Source organism: Tetrao urogallus (genome assembly GCF_951394365.1).
Source record: "Tetrao urogallus genome assembly, chromosome: 19".
NCBI classification, from domain to species: Eukaryota; Metazoa; Chordata; class Aves; order Galliformes; family Phasianidae; genus Tetrao; species Tetrao urogallus.
In genome coordinates, this window is record NC_136832.1 from 4,724,774 (window position 1) to 4,744,186 (window position 19,413).

The 19,413-nt window shown below is 42.2% G+C and overlaps 1 protein-coding gene across 1 annotated transcript in view; it reads right to left on the bottom strand.

The window, feature by feature from the left end:
* Positions 1 to 6,368: 6,368 nt before the first annotated feature.
* The window catches only part of CDK5RAP2 (CDK5 regulatory subunit associated protein 2), a gene marked incomplete at its 3' end in the record, with an annotated part of 72,142 nt that continues 59,097 nt past the window's right edge, over positions 6,369 to 19,413 (bottom strand). The window contains 10 exon segments of the mRNA XM_079544840.1: positions 6,369 to 6,428; positions 7,317 to 7,363; positions 9,394 to 9,532; positions 10,989 to 11,135; positions 13,178 to 13,425; positions 13,523 to 13,606; positions 14,509 to 14,754; positions 15,821 to 15,942; positions 16,158 to 16,347; positions 17,741 to 17,857. Of these exon segments, the coding sequence (XP_079400966.1) occupies positions 6,369 to 6,428; positions 7,317 to 7,363; positions 9,394 to 9,532; positions 10,989 to 11,135; positions 13,178 to 13,425; positions 13,523 to 13,606; positions 14,509 to 14,754; positions 15,821 to 15,942; positions 16,158 to 16,347; positions 17,741 to 17,857 (1,400 nt within the window).

Below are 19,413 nucleotides of genomic sequence, written 5' to 3' on the forward strand. Positions count from 1 at the left end.
TCTGGAATGTACCATTGGGCTGAGGAGGAACCGGAGGATCACTTCAGACTGAGTGTTTTTATATGGCTGATCACACTGCATGATTTTATTCCATTATATGCTTTTGCAGCTAAGAATAATTGTAAGGTGCAATAGTGATGGTATTTTCCCTTACCCAGCTGACCCTGTCCCACTGAGCTCTCCAGTCTCCTTTTACAGGCAAGAGGCATAGGGAAAGAAAGGTGGCAGAGAAATTTAAAACACTTTACGGAGTATTTTAGAGAAGAGTGATGTGGCATATGTGGAGTGGTTAATAGCATGGTGCAAGTAACTGATGGCACTGATATGTGGGGCAATCGCCGTGTGAGCTCACGCTAATTAAACCCTTAATCAGCACAGTGTAACCATCACCAGCCAGGGAGATGCTGCCCTGGGTCTGGTGAGAGCTGTGGGTTACAACTGCTGCAAAAATCCCCCCAGCAGCAGAGCCTGGGGGAAATGAGTTCGGTGCCAGAGACCTGGAGGGAGGGGAGCAGCTCGTGCTTACGGAAATGCAGAACTGGCTGCATGAAAATTTCATGATGTTTCTGAGTTTCTCCATGTCGAGGCTTGGTGTAAATTCTGTGCTGCTTGTGGAGGTCAGTAGGGCAGCTCGCTGCGTATCGATCTTTCTCTCTGCGTTATCGTCGGGTGTAACTAAAAACAATCCAGGAGTGTGTGCATGCGAGCCTGCATTCAGGCAGACAAATGCAAATCTCCTTCCTGTTCTGCAGGGTGAATTCCATCAAGGAAATTGGTTTTGGAGTGGAAGCCAGCCCCATTTTTTTTTTTTTTTTCTTTTTTTTTTTTTCCCCAGTAGAAGAAATAGAAACGTCAGGTTTCAGGACCATATACATCTCTGCCTCTACTACACCAACAAAAAATAATCAGGCTCCCATCAAAACGCGTCCCCTCTTATCTTGACAGCTGCTGACAGTGATGGAGACTGACAGGTTTAGGAGATCAAACACAAGACAACCCATACTGCATTTCAAACCACCCGAGGCTCTTAAGAGCCGTTGTGACATCTGGAGGTCTCAGGAACACGAATGATGCTCGGCAACACCTCTGTCCACGTCAACCCTCATTTAGAATCATAGAATCATTCAAGTTGGAAGGGGCCCTTAAAGACATCTGGTCCCACTCCCTGCACTGAACAGGGACACCCGCAGCTCCATCAGTGCTCAGAGCCATCCCCTGACCTTGGGTGTCTGCAGGGTTGGGGCACCACCACCTCTCTGGGCAACCCGTGCCGCTGCCTCACTGCCCTTAGCGTAAGAAATACCGCTGTTATAAATTAATAGCTTTCTCCACTTTGAACTCACTATCCAACATGTGCACTACGTGTGTTTCTCTGTTAGGGATCAGGCTGTCTTGAAGGCAGGAGGCCGTGGGAATGGTGATAGGGTATGCGAGATGAATATGGAGCTGTAAGAGGATGCCTTGTGCCAAATAGTACATTGGGAACATGACGTGGGTTCCACAGTGACACTGGAGGGAAACCACGAGCAATTGGACTCAAATGGTGCTCAGGGAATGCAGAGAACTCTCCCACTTGCAGCAAGGCTGGCTCACAACGCGGTTATTTGAGGGTTATGCAACTGTTGGAGAACACACGATGTGCTCTGGTGACTCAAGGTGAAGCAGGCTGCCTTTTCACCCCTCAGCTGTCAGTTTTCCAGGCTGCTGGCACATATAGGCCTGAGAGCTGTAAAGGGCATCCCCTGGTGCAGGGGATGCTGCTCCCAGCAGTGCCAGCATGTTAATGATGCAATAATGTGGTTACATTTCCCACTTTTCCGAGCACTAATACTGCGATTACTTCATCTCAATAATGTCCAGGCTCAGGCTGCCATGTTAGCTTTCTGAAGTGCAATTTACAGGCGTGATAAATTAGCCTCTAAGCCATAGAATCAAAAATAATTAGCCTTATATCTCGATCCTTCCTTTATCTGCTGTTCCTTTTTCCTCAAGAGCCGTGCAGACGTGGTACTCAGGGATGTGGTGTAGTGGGTGATGTTGGTGACAGGTGAACAGTTGGACCAAATGATCTCCGAGGTCTCTTTCAACCATAATGATTCTATGATTCTTACTCTAAAATAATATTAGGTGACCTCCAAGCATGGAATACAGCATGGAGAGGGTTGTCTGGATGGCCTCCGAATTGTCTGTGCCTTTTTTGTGTGGTTCTGCTTCACTAGCTCAGCCCAGGGCATTGGGCACAGTGCTGGCAGCTCATATCCTCAGATCCTGAATAGGATGGAGAGAGCAAATCTCCTCCTAGGACACAGCGAGTGGCACCTAAGCTGGGTGGCTGTGCCTGGTGACAGTGCTGAGCACCCTCACCAACTGCATGTCATGCAGAGCACAGCTGCTCTGAGCTGGTTTACTCAGCACAATACAGAGGTGTCTGCTTTTGCTGTCAGTTGCTCTGAGCAATCCCAAGCAGAGCAGCTTGAAAGAGTGGAGAGTTTCTTGTCTCCACTCTTTCCTTTAAACAAATGGGCATTTTCTTTCTTTCTTTCTTTCTTTTTTTTTTTTTTTTTTTTTTTTTTTGAGCAGCTAATGTTCATTTTGCGTGCGGGCACGCAGTTCCAATTCTGTTTGAGAATGCACACAGTGCAGTGCAAAAATAAAGATTGCATCTCATCCATAATGCATGCCCCAGCAATCCGCTTTAACAAATTACCCAAGTAGATTCCTCTGATGGGGCTAAGGGGAAAGGGGGGGTGGGGGGAGGGATTGTAACAAGTATCTTTCTAAAGAAAGGAAAGGCAAACACGCACAAAAAGTAGGCAGCAGGGCTTTTCTCAAGAGGAATCGATTCAGAAAGCAGGTTGGGTGCTGGGCTTGGACAGGACAGCAGCCCTGAGATCCCTGACCTCCCTTCAGATCATTGCGCTCCATGGAGGGCACATCTTCAGGCTCTTAAAGCTGGGCAGAGGGGAAGAAGGGGTGCCCCTGTGTGTGAGGTTATCCTGCATGGGGGAACCCGTGTGCGTGGGGGTACCCGTGTTGTACCGTGTTGGGGGTACCGTGATAGGAATGGGAGGGTGGTTGGATTAGGTGATCTTGCAGGTCGTTTCCAACCTTGTGATTCTGTGGCTGTTGACACTTTATTTCCACCCATTGCAGAAACGAGCAGGAGGGCAGCGTGCGGCACTTTGCAGAGCGCAGTGCTGCCAGGTGAGGCTTCGTGTCGGAGTCAGCAGCCTGCAAAGCCTTTTGGCTTTGAGTGTCAACAGAACGTCAAAAGGCGCTGCAGCTATTTCTGGTTTTGGTGGTGTTGGTTTTTTTTTTTTTTCCTTTCCTCCTCTCTTTTCCATATTGCAGCTTCTGTTGAATTTGGAAGTGATGACAGGAGCCGCTTTGTCTCGTTCAGGGTTGAGAATAAACCCAGAGCACAAGCAAGGTGTGTGCACCTCGCTCAGCTCTGCAGGCTGACATTCAGCAGGGTGTGAGCCCTGCCCTGCCTGAACCCCGGTGTGAATTGCACACAGCCTCCCTCCCCAGCACACCCCCCCAAAACGCAGCTTCGGTGAATTAAAATACCACCCTGTTCTACTGTGCTTTTGTTTTTAAACGCTTGACTGCATTAGCATTGATTTATTTTTAATACAGCCAGCTGCCGCGATTTGGGGCATTGCTTCTGTTTGTTCGCTTTGGCGACTGTAATGTCAGCTACCGGCACAGCCTGCAGGACAGGGGGCTGGTGGCAGGAATGTTGTGTGACACCAGCAGCGCCTTCATTCATTGCTTGTAGGGGCTTAAGGAGAAGGAAAAAGCATTCTCTTGCTTTTCTCGGCTGTTTCCAATCACCTTGCACACGAAATGGAAGCACGGACAGGAACTCCCTAAGTAAATGAGCCCCTCCTTTAATTCTATTTGCTTACGCCACTGATTTTTCTCCCCCGTAATTATTTTTACAGGAAAATTTAATTCTGTGTAATGGGGACAAAGTTTAACACTCCATAAGCTTTGTCTGCTGCAGCCCTCCATCTGCTACGCTGTTTTAGCTTCATTGTTTTTAAACTGGCCCAGTAAACAGCGCGTTTAAGAGGCGCTCCTCGTGGAGATGCAATGCTTTGATCTCACAGAACTGTCTGGTTTTAAAGAGCTGATGATCCACCAGTATTTTTTTCTTCCCAGTAGGGAACCTGTCTGCCTCACCTGCCCTGCCCTGCCAGAGCTCCGTTCAGACTGATGGAAGGCAAAGGGGCTCAGGAGCAGAGCTGGGCACAGCAGGGACCAGCAGGAGTCAGTGACAAATCAGCTCAGGAAAAAAAAGGAAACGTTTAATTTTTATTATTTAATCACAGATGGTGTAGGGAAAAAAAGAAAAAGAAAAAAAGCTGCACAAAGAGCAAGAGAGGGGTTGCACTATATATAGATGTACAGCTGTTTCCTTCAGGTGTTATAACTCAAAAACGTAGGATGATTAATTTTGAAAGTTGAAATGTATAGCAGATTCTGATTACATCTGAGTGTCTATAATTTAGCTACTTAGTAAAATTAACTTGATGTTTTTAGTGAGCTGTGAGGACAATAACGTGTGAAGAGACTGAAGAGAAAGTTTGACTGCATGCTCTTTCCTTACCTCCCCCCCTCACTTTTCAATTTGCAAAGTTAAAAATAAACTTTTTCACTTTTTTTCCTGCATCTTTCCTTTAATCCAGACAAATGAGTTTGCCTCCCCCTGCTGTCAGCTGCAGTCCAACGTTTTGCTTCGGAGCATCTCAGAAGGAGAGGTGAGCACTGTGCAGCCAGGAGCAGGAACAGAGCTTTGGGCAGCCCAGGTTAAGGAGCAGCCCAGCTTGGGATCTCATTGTTGTGCTTCAGAGAAAACCCAGTGCTGTGATTTTGTGAAAATCAGGCAGCTCAAAAGCGTGTGGCTGTTGTTCTACCTTTAATAAAACCCCACCAGCACACACAACCCTTGTGGGGAGCACAGCCAGCATTCAGTGAGCACAAACTCATTTTCCAGTGAAAGCCTCTTGCTCTTGCCTGTTCTCCAGAGCGCAGCGTGAAGGACCCAACAGAACCCAACCCTGTGCTGAGATATCCCAGACCTCGTGCCAACCTCTGTGGATGATGAGGGTAAGTTATCTTGTACAGCATCATCAACTTCAAATTCATTTTGTTCCACGGAGCCAGGACTGCACCATGTTTTTGTAACCAACAAGCACTTTCAGTTATGGGCGTGTGAGGGTTAAACTAAATGATGTCCCAGCTCATGCTGTGCCACTACCTGCATAGAGTCTGTGTGGGCAGCTTGGACTGAGCTGTGGAAAAGGCAACAGAGGATGAAGGGAGCACAACCACGTACGTGTGGTGCTGCCTGGCCAAAATATTGCTATGAGAACACTTTTAGAAGTAATAATAAGTGATTAGCTTTAAAATTAGGACATTTTGGAGTGTTTGTAGCAGAAAAATGGATTTCAAAACTGTCAAGCTGTGGTCTTGCTGCGAGGTCCTGTTCTCTTGGTATGGATTTGAGGGGTACAGAAGGGAGCACAATGCTTCTGCCAACAGCAAAATGCCTTTTGATTGTGGCTGCTTGAAAGCAGGTTCTCAAAGGGAGAACTTAGCAGTGATGTGAGCAAACACAGCTGCAAGGGCTGCATTCCATTTGCTCCATGATGACAGACTCAGAGCTCTGTGCCCCCCGTACCGAAGATGCCCAGCCTTGCCTTCTTTGTTCAACAAGAGCTCAAAGTTCTGCCGTCTCAAACAAAACAACGCAAACAGATCTGTGATTATGTTAAAATTTAATGAATGGTCTGACCCTATATAGTATTTTCAGACCTAGCATCAACCTAACTTCCTAATAGGGCAGTGAGGAAGCACAGGAGGTGGCTTCCAGGAGAATCTTCCAGATGAGATTTAAATGCTTTTAAATACTGAACATTATTTATGTTACTATAAAGCAACGACAGCTGGCAAAACCATTCTTCTTTCACCTCTGTTCTGTCATTTCAGCAGTAGAGAAAAGGGCTGGAAGATGGATTGTGCTCTTGATTCTTTCAGGACCTGTATGACTACAACAACAAACAGCTGTATAACACAATATAAAATCTCAAATGAGCCAGCTTTAAAAAAATCTGGTTTTTTTCAATAACTCCAGTACCATGTTTTTGTAATAAATATTAAAAACCAACATCTTTTACATTACAGAAAATGTTAAATAAGTTATTTACAAAAAAAAACAATTTTTTTTGCTCTCCTCCCTCCCCACGGCTGGTTCCATAAAAATATTCTTTCAGCTCTTTTAACATCAATAAATAGTAAGGCATAAAGAAGCAACCACCATGCAGAGGAACGGTCTGTCTTTATTAGTGGACCTTTCTCCTTCAGAGAATCCTTTTTTTGCTGGAATAGGAAGCTGGTTTTTGATTGTCAGCTGCTGGGACCTGGTTAGAAAAGCAATAATTAATACTGTTCTGCTGTACTGCACAGATCCAGTCCCTATCCCTGAGCTCTCATCCCCCAAAAGAATCAGCAAATCCTGTGTTCAGCTGATCTACCACGAAAGATGAGATTTCTGTAAGCAGAAAGACTTCATGTCCTCAACCTCCAACTCAGGTAGGACTGAGCCTGTGTAGGAGCTGCATAAGGAGGTGCTCAGAAGGTGCTGCTGATGAGGATAATAGAGAAGAGATTCACAAAAAGAGAGATAAATTTAAGGGCGGGCTGGGAACCATACAGCCATTGAGAATGGAATGGTGTGAGGAGAAGGATGCGATTCAGGAGTGGAGAAGTATATTACAGCCTTCTGGGAGTGAAGTCAGAGCCTTCTGGGAGAAATCAAATCTGAACAGTGGATACTTAAACACTCAAAGTAATTTAATGCTCTGCATTAGCAAAGAGCTGTTTGCAGAAGCTTCACCTATCAGGCCTGCATTTTAGGAAAACAGAAGCACCGGTTGTTAACCCACACTCAGGCTTTAAATAAAGATGCCTTTTGTGAACTTATTCAGTAGACAGCTTATTGGACTGTGAGCTGATGAAAATAAACCATCGGAGAAGAAAAAAGACATCTGAATATTAATCTGGGGAAAGTATCAGAAAAGAGAGAAGGTTTAGCTGTTTGCAGGGCCAGTCATGAAACTCTAATTGAAACATCAAGTAGTGCAGAATATTTATCGTGGTAAACTGCTGTCACCCAGACTTGATCTTAATGTTGTTCCAATTGCAAACCCAAAACAACCTGGACTAATTCTGCAAAGTGCTACTGGCATAGCAGAGCCTATTTCTACTGAGCACGTCAAGGAATTAAGCGCAGCAGATACTTCACTTACTTCCAGGTTTCCTCTAGCCTTCTTCAGGACATCATGAGTTAAAACCACTGGAAACAAAGAGGCAATGATTACAGGACACTGCACTGCACTCAAAGTCTTACAATCAAATAATAAATGATGTACAAACTGACATCTATGAGTTGGGCAGCAGCCAGGCAACCATACACAGCCCCATCACCACCACTTCAGCTTTCTTAGCAAAACCCAGACCTGTTCCTCTGTCCAAAGCCCTGTTTGGGCTCAATCCAAGGCATCAAAAGAACGTTTTCTGTTCATTTTAAGAGAGATGGTGCATGATCTAACAGAGGTTAGGGGGAGAAGGAAGAAAATGGTGCAGTGGAGAGGTTATGTGGGATGATGGGCTGGGAAGACAAGGGATGGCAAAGAAGTCAGCCAGCTCCTCCTGCAGTTCAAGGACAAAGCAACCTAGATATGCTTGGGGGAAATCACATCAGTGGCTCGCTCTGAAGTGGCCCAAGCTTTCTCTGCTCGTTCAGCTAGTTTTGCCTCTGCAGGGAGAGAGCAAGACCTGTGAATGGAGGAGGGGATGCTTCTAAACAAAACTGATATTTAGAAATGTCAGGTTAAATATGTGATTCTCTAATCTGTGTCAGCTCCATAACTGCTGAAAAATACCATTCACAAGTGCCAATTTAATATTCCAGTCTCAAAAATAAACAATTTAGCCATAATAAAGATTTTTCATTACAATAATAAGAACCCAACAACTCCAAGGGTATAGCTGTCATGAGATAATTATACCCTCGGCGGATTGCTGCAATTTGGCACTGCACTGTTACATGTTCAGAGGTTCAGATGAGGTTTATAAGCATTACATTCTCTTGCCCAGAGAAAGCAGACAGAAGACTCTGAGCCATAAGAATGTTCCAGTCTCTGACTCTAATGTATTTAGGAATGCGAAACTAAATAACAGAAACCTGAAAATCCTCAGTGGAGTGACCAGCTAGCAGGGTACTGAGAGAATGAAGCCAAGCAAGGTCACCCACTGGAATGCCTGTGGTTGCTTACTAGCAAAACAAAACAAATATAAGCATCATCATAAACTCCAGCCTATGATTCACCACTTTTGTTGTTTGTACACAGATGCAATTTGGAAACATTTCTGAAATTGCTCTTTAAGGCACAGGTGACTTGACATCCATAATTCCCATCATCAATGAAACTTAAAGAATCTTGTATCTAAGTCTTTCTGTGCTCTTTGCTCATAAAGATCTCTGCTAGTAAACTCACTTCACTTGGCAAACTAGATTTTTCTAAATCAAAAATATTAAATTCAGTCCACAAAGAGAATTTAGAGTATGTGACACTAATGGTGAAGCTGCTGGGAGGCAGGCAGGACTGCACAGTACAGCTTCAGAACACACAGGTTCCATGTTATTAGGATCTAATTCTGGGTGTGAAATGGAGTGAGTAAAATAAGAGGGAGATGCTCCGTTTTCTTTCTGAAAGGGTGGATGGAAGGAGAGGCTGTGTCCATGAGGTTAAATCTCTGCTGATTGAAACCCTGCACAGCTCTACTGAAATTACCCACTGTCTGTCTGACACGTCACTGGAACTAGGAACTGACCAAACCAAATCAGTTCATCTCTCCTGAGGGATTTTAGTGGCACAGACACAATAATAGCTTTGATTTTTTTATATGACAAATCCCAAAACAAATCCCTAAACAAAATCTAATTTTAGATTTTGTGTAAGTAACTTGTACGTTATCTGGTACAACACTTCTGGAGGAGATGATCAAAAATCAGCTCATAAGTGGTAAAAAAGCAACAATAATCTGTATGCAGGAGATATACGAAATCTAGACATACAAATTGTAGGCTATGGAGCAAAATAACACAATGAGTTAAAAAAGGGCAAAATAAATGACTTGAGGAACACAGTGTTACAATAAACAATAACTTTGCATGATGCAGAGCCTTTTACCTTCTAGATTAACTACTGATAGAATGAATGCCATTCAGCACAGCCTAACAGCCTTCATTTTGCTGTTTCTCTAATTCAGTGGAAGCCACGAATTACAAAAAGGAAGAGCCATTGTAAGGCATACACTTACACTGGTCAATGATGACTTTCTCCATGTTTTCCTTCAGCTGGTTTGTAGAGTGCAAGCGTTTCACTGTGCTGTGTAACTTCTTCTCCTGCTCAGTCAGTTTCTTCCGCAATCGAAGTATTTCTGCTTTCATTCCTTCATCCTGCATCCAGAGATGATGATAATATATTAAAGCATAACAGAAATTATTTATACCCTGTTAACTTTAGGTTCAGTTTTTAACCACCAATTCTAAGCAGGTCATGGTTGGCACCCTGTAAAACAGGACTTCAAGTAGCCCTGACGCAGTCTGCTAATAATGCACTGATCTGGATTCCCCATGCAAAGTTAAGCTTATACATTTGTCTTGTTGTGCTGTGAGATAATAGTACCTTCTGGAATTCTCCCCCAGCACTTTGCTCTTTAGAAGAGCTGATTACTCCTGTGGGGCTAAACAGAAGGCAGCGAACGCTCAGTATCTTCTGGGAGGCATTCTTTCATTCTTACTGCATTTAAGACATCAGAAGCACTCTAATAATCCTAAGATCTCAGTATGTTGGGTAAGAAGGTCTAAAAAAGAATTCTAAATAGACTCTAATTAAGAACTGTAGTAGAAACTCAGATCTCTCACACACGAGGTCAGATTTTCTGACTGATCCAGATCAGGGTTTAAATCATACAGACAGAAAAAGCCTTTGTCTGTGTGTATCTGTGACGTGCTCAGATCACCCAAGCCAGGCCAACATACAGCTGCCCACATATACTGTGCACGTAGGGATGAAAATGGAAGTGTTCCAATATCCCACATATGGAAGTGAGACATGAAAGATTTATACTGCTTTTTTGATTTAACACATATAACAGTGCTAGAATGGCAACAAAAACGTTATTAAAATGATATATCAAGTGTTAGCTTTCCTAAAGTTCTATTCTCTTCAGCAATCTCCTGCTTCTTTTAAGAAATACGTACAAAAAGCTCAGGGAAAAAAAAAAAATTCAGATGGATTTTACAGCCAGAGTTTGAAGCAGTTTATTGTTGAGTGGTGAAATCATGACAGTACAGATAATTCATTCCTCATTCGGTTTACTTTCATTCATTTGCATAGTGCAATCCTTTTTAGTTAAAATGTTATAAAACTTGTCTCGGGGTTTTGTCACACTTTTAAGAAAGCATCCTATTTTACAGCTTAGGCATCAAAAACATAAAACGAAAATGTAGCTCAGATTACATCAAAGTTGCTGAAGTTTCTGTTGTTACTGGAATATATATAATCAAATTGAATTTAATTCTATAACAGGGAGTCCAAATCTTGTCTCACTGAAAGGGAATGTTTGCAGTTTGCCTAGCTTGCCTAAATATCACACGGCAAGGCTGCAGATGAAACCTTCATATAAGGAATCTGGTAAATAAGCAGCTGAGTTGTGCAGTCTGATCAGCACAGGAAGGCAGTGCACATTCAGCCATGGCCTTCAGATGAGAGCTACCTAAAAACTGGGCTACCCACGTTGGATTTACAAACCATTTTCCCACATGACATGTTCTTCACTGGTGTGTCCTCCTTGACACACGGCAACAGCTCCAGACAGCAAAACTCAAACAACATGAAACAGAACAATACCTGAGTGCTGTGAGCAGAACTATGTGCTGCTTTCATTGGAAGGGAAACTCTCCAGAGAAGTTTCAATAAACGTGCAGCCTCTTCTAAAATCTGCTGCACTGTGTTGGTGCTTGCAGAAAAGCTTTGCAGCGATGCCTGCTCTGGTACCTGTATTGTAGGATTAGACACACGTTACATTTTACCTTTAAGGAATGATGAAAATGTAATCTTGATTAGTGGTATAAATTCCGTTGATAAGGTTTCCTATTTAAGATGATGTACACAGCTATTGTGTGCCAAAAAAGCTCATTTCTTCGTTTAGACAGGCTGTTGAATTGCACATTATCTCAGAATTTGAGGGAGGAAGGAGATATCTCCTCATCAATAACCATGATTAATAATAGATTACATTTACTGGATTTGCTGTGCCACATGGTAACAGTTGGCAACTCTTGCCTTCCTCCATTTGCATTTTGTGTCACGTTATTTGAAAGTCAAATGATTACAGACATCAATTTAAGCAATATAGATGTTTCTTCCTTAGCAGACCCTTTAAGCTGTTCCATTTAATGCTAAAATAACTATCAGAACACACATAAAGTGTTTTCCTCTGCTGACAGATGAGAAAATCAAATTGAAGAAATTGCACAAATGTGAAATAAAGGAGAGAAAGAATGCAAGGGGAGCAAATGGATTACCAAAGCAGCAGTGATACAGAATGGGGGAGGGCAGTGAAGTAAAGGCATTTATGGTTTGTGCCCCATCCAACGTATCATCTGAACAGTGACTCGGAATTGCAATCCTCCTGTCATACAAAGCATCCCATTTGCCAAGTAGTCTGAAACATCAACGATGTAAAGCCTGATAGGAAACCTCACTGCTTTTATCTTTACACCAACAGAAGTTAAAAACTTAGATTTCTTCTTCAGTCATTATTAGCACCTTAACTGGGTCATCTGAAAACACACAGTACTTCAGAGACCCTTGAGTGTCATTCACACATCTTTCTACTGTGAGTGTGCAGGTGATACTACAAAAAGAATTTCAGAGTTGTTGCAGGCTGCATTCTCAACAGCTTTACTAATTACAACTTGGAAATAGAAGTGTTCTTAGAAATATCTCTGCTAATAGTGATTCAGCAGTGTCAGTGAGCAGCCTCCAGTACAGTGTTTCACTGTTTCTACCACCAGCATCTCATTCCAACCTTCTGTTCCAAATCTCCCCTATTGCAGGTTAAGTTTCTCAGTTCATTATTAACTGCCGTGGACACACAGATTGTTCTTTCCCTTTTGCTGAAATGTGGAGGTAGGTTTGATTATCTCATCCATCCCGAATGCACTATTGGGCTGTTAACTGCACCCAGATATTAACACTAAGTAAGAACAAATTAGTGTAAGCAAACACTTGCTCTCCTGATTCTAGGGGAAAACCATGAAATATCTGATCTTTTTTTTCCCTTGGTATCTTTATGTCACATATGATGCAGAAAGAAAGACAGACTGTGTCTAAGAAGTCAAGACTTTCCCATTACTGAGATATTCAAGTTGCTGGATTAGCTGCTGATACTACTGAAGTATTCATCTGCTACCAGAAAGTGGAAAAAATATATAAGAGCTTCCTCAGTGTGAAACCACCCTCGTTAGCATACATCAGTCATTGCTATAATGTGATCACTTGTGTTACTGGAGGGCAGGGTACAGGTAAGTGGAGAACCCAGCCAGCTGGCTGTCGTCAGCTGTGTATTAAATTACTTTTAACTAACTCTCATTTCCTGGGCTTATCCCAAGCCTCCATTACAACAAAATCTCCTTTATTATTATTATCCTTAGGTTACTGATACATACCCATAGCTTAAGCCCTGTCTAAAGCATTTTACAATTGAACCTGTTTTGCTGTTGTTTTTTAGTAACTTTCAGTGTGATGACTACCAGTTTCCATAGTAAAAGCAAGCAGTCTCACCTCATTTCAAGCAAAGTGAGACACCTTATTAAAGGACCAGAATTAACTAATTTACCCACAGCCCCATTAACACAGAATCACAAACAGGAGCCTGCATCTAGATGCAACTTCAACAGCCAAGGCTGAGGTATCCCACCAGAGTTAAGAAGTTAATAGTGCCTGCTGCACCATTAACCTGGTTGTTTTTGTAATCTATACATTTTGCATCTCTAGGCAAAATCCAGCACTTTCTACCAGCTTTCACTGCTTACCTTTATTCCAGGCTCCTGCAGCTTCGTACCGGCGACCTCTCTTAAAGTAACCTCCATTTCTCCCAAAACCTCTTGCCCTTCTGAAATCTGTTTCCGGAGAGCATCGTAATCCTCAATCAAACCAAGGACGTGGCGCCCATTTTTGTCTGCCCACATCCGATGCCCAGGAACGAGCCGAGGGGTACATGGTGTACCAGAAGATGAGGTACTGCAGCAGTCTAAGTCGTCTTTAGAGGCACAGTGTGTACCTGGCACAGAAAAGCAGTACAGATTTGTTCTATCCTTACACATAGTTGACATGAGACGTCTTTCAAACATGCACATACAGGGTACCTGTGGATGTACCTGTTTGTGCCAGCGAAAAGCCGTGTCTGTGCTTCTGCAGCTCACAAGTGTTTCTGCTGGCAGCAGGGCATTTGCAAGGATTTTCTATACATCAAAAGAGAATAAGGAAGAACGTATCAATAGAAGTTAACACACATTAAAAAATCATCCTGGGTCAACTTCTGTTCCTCTTTTCTACAAGAAGTAGGGAAATACAATGAATTTTCTTGTACTCAGGCCGAGCACCTTCCTTCACCCACACTCATTATTTTTGGCATCTACCCAGAGCTGAAGATATCTCCCAAACTCAAGATGTGGCTACAGTATAGCCTGATGAAGATATTTTAATCAGCTCCGTAAGGATGACACTCTCCAAAGCTACATCATACATAAGGTCAGATCTTGCATACCTATACAAGCAGTGGGAAGGGAGACTTTAGGCTGTACGTATGGAAAGCTGCAGAGCACTTCAGCAGCAAGACAGACCATTTTTGTGCCTTGTTCATCCATACTGGGGCCATAACCCGAAATGCAGCCATAAGAATACATTTTCCCTGATGTGCTGCAACAGTATCACTTAACAGTGATTGAAATAAAGGTAAAATATTTCCCAAGAGCATAAAGGGGAAAACTGATTTATACAAAGACCATTTAGTGAACTTATTGATCCTTCCTGAGTCAACCACAGCAAATGCTATAGAAATCTGCATTAAAATAAGAACCCTCCAGTAAGCAAAATTTCTGGCACTTTAACACAGCCATCCTTCCATCCCAGACATTTTCCACAAATGCTTTTCTTGAATGAAAAAGAAGTGACAGTTGGAGCCTATAAGACAGCACAGTGTGCATGTCATCACCCCGTGCACTAATTGCTCTAGCATGAAAGGGATCTGAAGGGCTGATGGGCAGTTTCCAAACTGTAGAGTCGGTGTTGAATAAAGTTTTAAGAGCATCTTTAAACAAGGAACAGGTTCTACAGTGTAACCAAAGCACTTGTGGCACAGTACCGTTCATTCCTGCATAATGCTGAGATTGTTTGAAAAGATAATTGATATTCACAGCTGACACTGATCCCATTTCCTCCTTCTTTTCTTTTGAAAGCTGCTCCTCTAATTTTTCGTGCAAAGTCTTGTTTGTCTCTATGCTTCTTTCAAGCTGCACTCGCAAACTCTGTATTTCAGTCAGTAGTTCATGCAAGTCAACTGGATTATTCTGATCTTTTCGAAACTCTTCTGATGCATCACATCTGGGATCTGAAACGATTTGAAAGAAACACTTAACATCTTTCACAATTAAAATAATATCAGCCATTATCAGAATGCTGAACAAGTAAATTATAGCCAGTTTTATCCTCAATATTAAGAATTAACTACAAACGGCACTGAGATAATGGTTTGACAAAGCATGTCTTAATTGCTTTTACTCTCAAAAGATCTGAAGAGCTGAAAATTATTTTGTACTTTGTCCATAAAAGCTAATAAGTCTCATACCAACAGCAAAAATATAATAGTAAGAGAATGAAGAAGATTTACAAAATTTGAAGTGCAATAAAGCACAGTCTGGGGGAAAAAGAAGTAATGGGTAATCTTGGAGTACAGAGGAGGAATAGAGGACAACTGGGAGTTTAATTTTACACACTGCAGAGAAAAAGAAAACAGTGATCACCTGGCAACCAGCAACAAATCTGAACCTCAAAAAAGAAAGGCTGTATTCATCTTTCATAGAAGGGGGTCGGTACACCAAAAATTTCATGTGTTGCTGATGCTGAAATCAAACTGTTCTCCAGATAGTGGAAAGGATTCCAGTGGCGTGAGGTGGGTGCTGCTGCTCTCTAATCACATTACCAGTTCTGCAAGGAAATGTACTTCTACCCCTGAGCCAACAGTGGCTTAATGTCTGACATCAAGAGGGCTGTTCTGTAGTTAGGCATGAAATACAGTAACAGCAGGGCATATTACTTAATGTTGGAAGAAGAGAAAAGCTGACTTTCACAAGAACTTCCAGTGGGACATTTGCTGGATCCTGTATGCTGTACTGAGGGGCATTCTGCTGTTTTACCTAACCATGCTACCCCTATTTGGTGCCATATCTTCCATTAAAGGTGGAAAGCAACCTGAACATGCCTGGTCAGAGCATAAGCACACCTTGCAGCTACACTTCCCAAGTAAAAAGCAGCATTTTATCATCAGGCTGTTGCTTCTGCTTTTGGAAAGCAAACCCAAAGCAGCAGTGACCAAGCCCTACTGTCCTCTGACAAGATCATATCCAGGGAGAGAAGGGCTGCAAGAGCCCAGGGTAAAGAAATAACTGTGTTTATACCTGTCCTCTTCCTCCTTGCTTCCTCCAGCTTCTCATAAACTTTGATCTCAGTCCGGAGCGACTGCAGTAACTTCTCATTCTCGGAGAGCTGATGCTGCTTTACATTCATTTCTGTTTGCAACCTGTTAGGATCCAATAAATCACTAAGTTAATGGTTGAATTCTTACCCTTTATTTCAAAATCTAGAATCCGCTCCTCCTTCCTCAACAATTCCTCTGTTGCCTTTTGAATGTATCTATGAACCTGATTAATGTTAATGGCTGTGGCTAAACACATCCACATCACACTGACAATTTTCTTCCCTAAATGCATGTCTAAATGTGGACAGAATCTATACCTGTTTAATTCATTACGACTGCTGTAAATTTCACAGGTCAGATATCTGGTCTCGTCCTCCTTTTTGCCAATTTGTTTTTGCAACCTTTCATTTTCTTTCTTGATGCATTCATAATCCTCGTGAAGATGTTCAATGATTGCATTCTTTTTAGAAAGAGATTCTCTTAGCTTTTCATTTTCCTTTTGTTTATCTGAAAGAAGAAACACGTGGTGTTTGTATTGCCTATAACACATTAAAAGCTTTTCAACAGAATCAGCTCTCTTAGAGACTGACAGAAAATAGCAGCTGCTCTTGTGAGTTTTAGGATTTCACTTTCCCAATTGTTAAATGATTTTTTGCTGTACATATTTCCTGTGAAAATACGACATTTAATCCCCAAGACTTGCAAGAGGTTCTTTAGGAGGGCTCAATAAAAACCTGTGTACAGCCTCCTTTGCCAATGCCCCACATCTTGGAACTGATCAGAAGGAAAGCATTCAAAAACTAGCAGCAGCAATTTCCCAAAGAAGGCACATTAAATTTGATAATCCTCCCAGAGTAACTTTTTTTAGTTGTTAGGAGGAAAAAAAAATTAATAGGCTCGCTTCTGGGAGTTGCATCCATTCCATCTTGTCCCACAGAAATCCCTTCATCCTATCCTTCCCAGTCTTATCCATCTGCCAACTTTATCACAGCTGTCCTCCCTTCCTTGGTACAACAATTCCCCAGGACAAAGAACTGTTGGTAGGGACAAATGACTGCTGCAGCCAGAGAACTCCACAGGGACATTAAGTCACCCGAAGTGAACCAGCATTAGAAAAGAAAGAGGCAGGTTTGGCAAGGTAACACAAGGCAGAGTCATTCCAACTCCCAACAGTTAGAAAATCATTCCTTCACCTTCAGTAGCCGTGCTGAAAGCACATGCAAATGGTAATACCACGTGCTGCTGACAACAAGCACCTTCAGCCTTCCACTGCTAACAGGATAAGCTAAGATTGGACCCAAGATGAAAGCAAGCAAGAGGTAAGTAGGCAGCTTTCCTCCAGGAACAAAAGGAAAAGAAGCTCACAGCTCTGGAGACATGGATATTATTTTAAAACTCAAGGGCAGCAATGCGTTATTCATCACAGTTCTTAATATAAAAAAGAAACACTGGTATTATCAGATCATATTGTCAGATGTAGAAACAAACAAAAGCTGTAATATTTTAACAAACAGTACATTTTGAACACAATGGTAAGCTGTAAGAGGCACCAAAACGAGGGCTTCAGAACACAGACACGGGGAAAAAAGGATTATGAAAATGGGAATAAAAGGCACAGAAGAAAGAGGTGAAAGGACATATAAAAAAAAATGGTATATAAAAAGAAGAATGGAAAAATGAAAGCACACATCAAATGGAAAATGCTACGAATAAAGAGAAAGGAGCATTACTGCTTCACTTTTATCATTGTTAACTCCAGTGTGAGTGCTTCTGGCTGAGCACGGAATTTCAGGTGTGGGAAGAACGGGGAAGGTAATTTAATGGACTGTAAATACTTCCTTGTTTTCTGATTTGGAATGAGTTGCAGTCTACTTTTGTAAAGCAGAGTTTTACATTTTACCTCTGGATCCTTTTGCCAGCATTGCATTCAGAACTTGATTTTGCTTTCTCAGGAAATGTACTTCAGAAGTGAGAGAATTATGCTGCTCTGAGCCATGGATAAAATTGTTTGCAGAACCTATAAATATGTACATAAAAGATGATTTATGAGTCATCTGTAGGTCATTAAAGATTAAACTTTCCAGACAAGAACAATTTTTAAAATTGCAGAAAAACATGTTATGAAAGGTATTTATCCCCTATGTGTTTTGAAGGTTATCCTTACAGACTGAAAGACAGTTCAGGTTAATGCCAAGTAACCTCAAGCTCTGCATCACAAGTACCTCTCGTTGCTGGGCAGCCATTACCCAAATTGCAAAATTATCCCTGCTAGTCTTTAACTATCAGCCAAGAACACACCAGGACAGAATGCAGCAGTATTTTGTGACATTGCTATTTTAAAATAATGCAAACTGTACCAAGGTTTACCTGTAATTCTGTATTGCTCTGTTCATACAAACCATTGCAGAGACGGCTAGCTTTTACAAATTAATTAACAATGGCTAATGAAGGAAGTAATGTGATGTTCATATATACGATGCCATTTCAGTCCAGAGTGTAAGCGTGAAGTCACCATCTTTCCCTCCAGTTATAATTTATGATGGTAGGGATGAAGACTCATACCTCTTTATTTCAGATATTTAAGGTTTATATAGCTGAGCTTGAAGGCTTGGGCTTCCTTCAGTGGAACCTTGGATGGAACCTTGGGCTTCCATCAGTGGTTATGGGGAGGCACAGGAACCCCCAGAGAGGGACACATCCTCTGCACATCCCTCTGGGGAGGAAATGCACTGTTCTCCAAAGGGAGGAACTTCTTGCCAGTGCCTCCAAGAGGAGCTGTGTGTGACTGGATTTTAATGTCTGACTGCTAGAAACTCAGGGTTGGTGAATCCTACTCTGAAGGTCTCACATGGATGTGAGTGTTGAATCCTGTTGTATCCACATCAGGTGAACTCCAGCCTAAGTAATCCTCACAACGTACTGCATTTACACTACTCATCCCACATTGATGTGTACAGTACACCTTGAAAACTGCCATATTCCATTCACAAGGCAGCTGCCTTGCAAACACAAGTCAGGTAACTGTTATTGCCCTTTATAACCTATTTCTAGTCAGTAAAGCACTTCAGAACCCACCGGAATTAACATTACCATTAAAAGTATTTTTCAGTTGATTGGTTATCCCAGCATCTACTATGCTTTAGTGCTCGAGATAACTGCATGAGTGTCAACTGTTTGGTTAATAGAGAAATAACCAGCTGGCAGAAAAATTAGTGGAATGTATGAGGAGGATGCCTTTCAGCTCTGGCAATTCAATTCAACTGGATGTGCTGCACTTCCTCTGAATAATCTCATTTTATTGTAATCCCAACTGAAGCTTTTACCAACTACCTAACTGCGATGTAGTGTGCCATGATATGCACCTCTTGTCATTACTGAAAGACTCACACGCTCTAGAAGCTCAGCACTAATGGCATTTTACTATCTATATGTTAAAGAGTTGAGGTAGCTACGTGAACTCAAAAGGCTTTTTCCTTTCAGATTTTAACAAAGCAATTCGACTTCAAGTGGCAAACCTTGATGGTCTCATCTTGATTCTAATTTAATTTATTGCCCATCACCCAGCTTTATCCT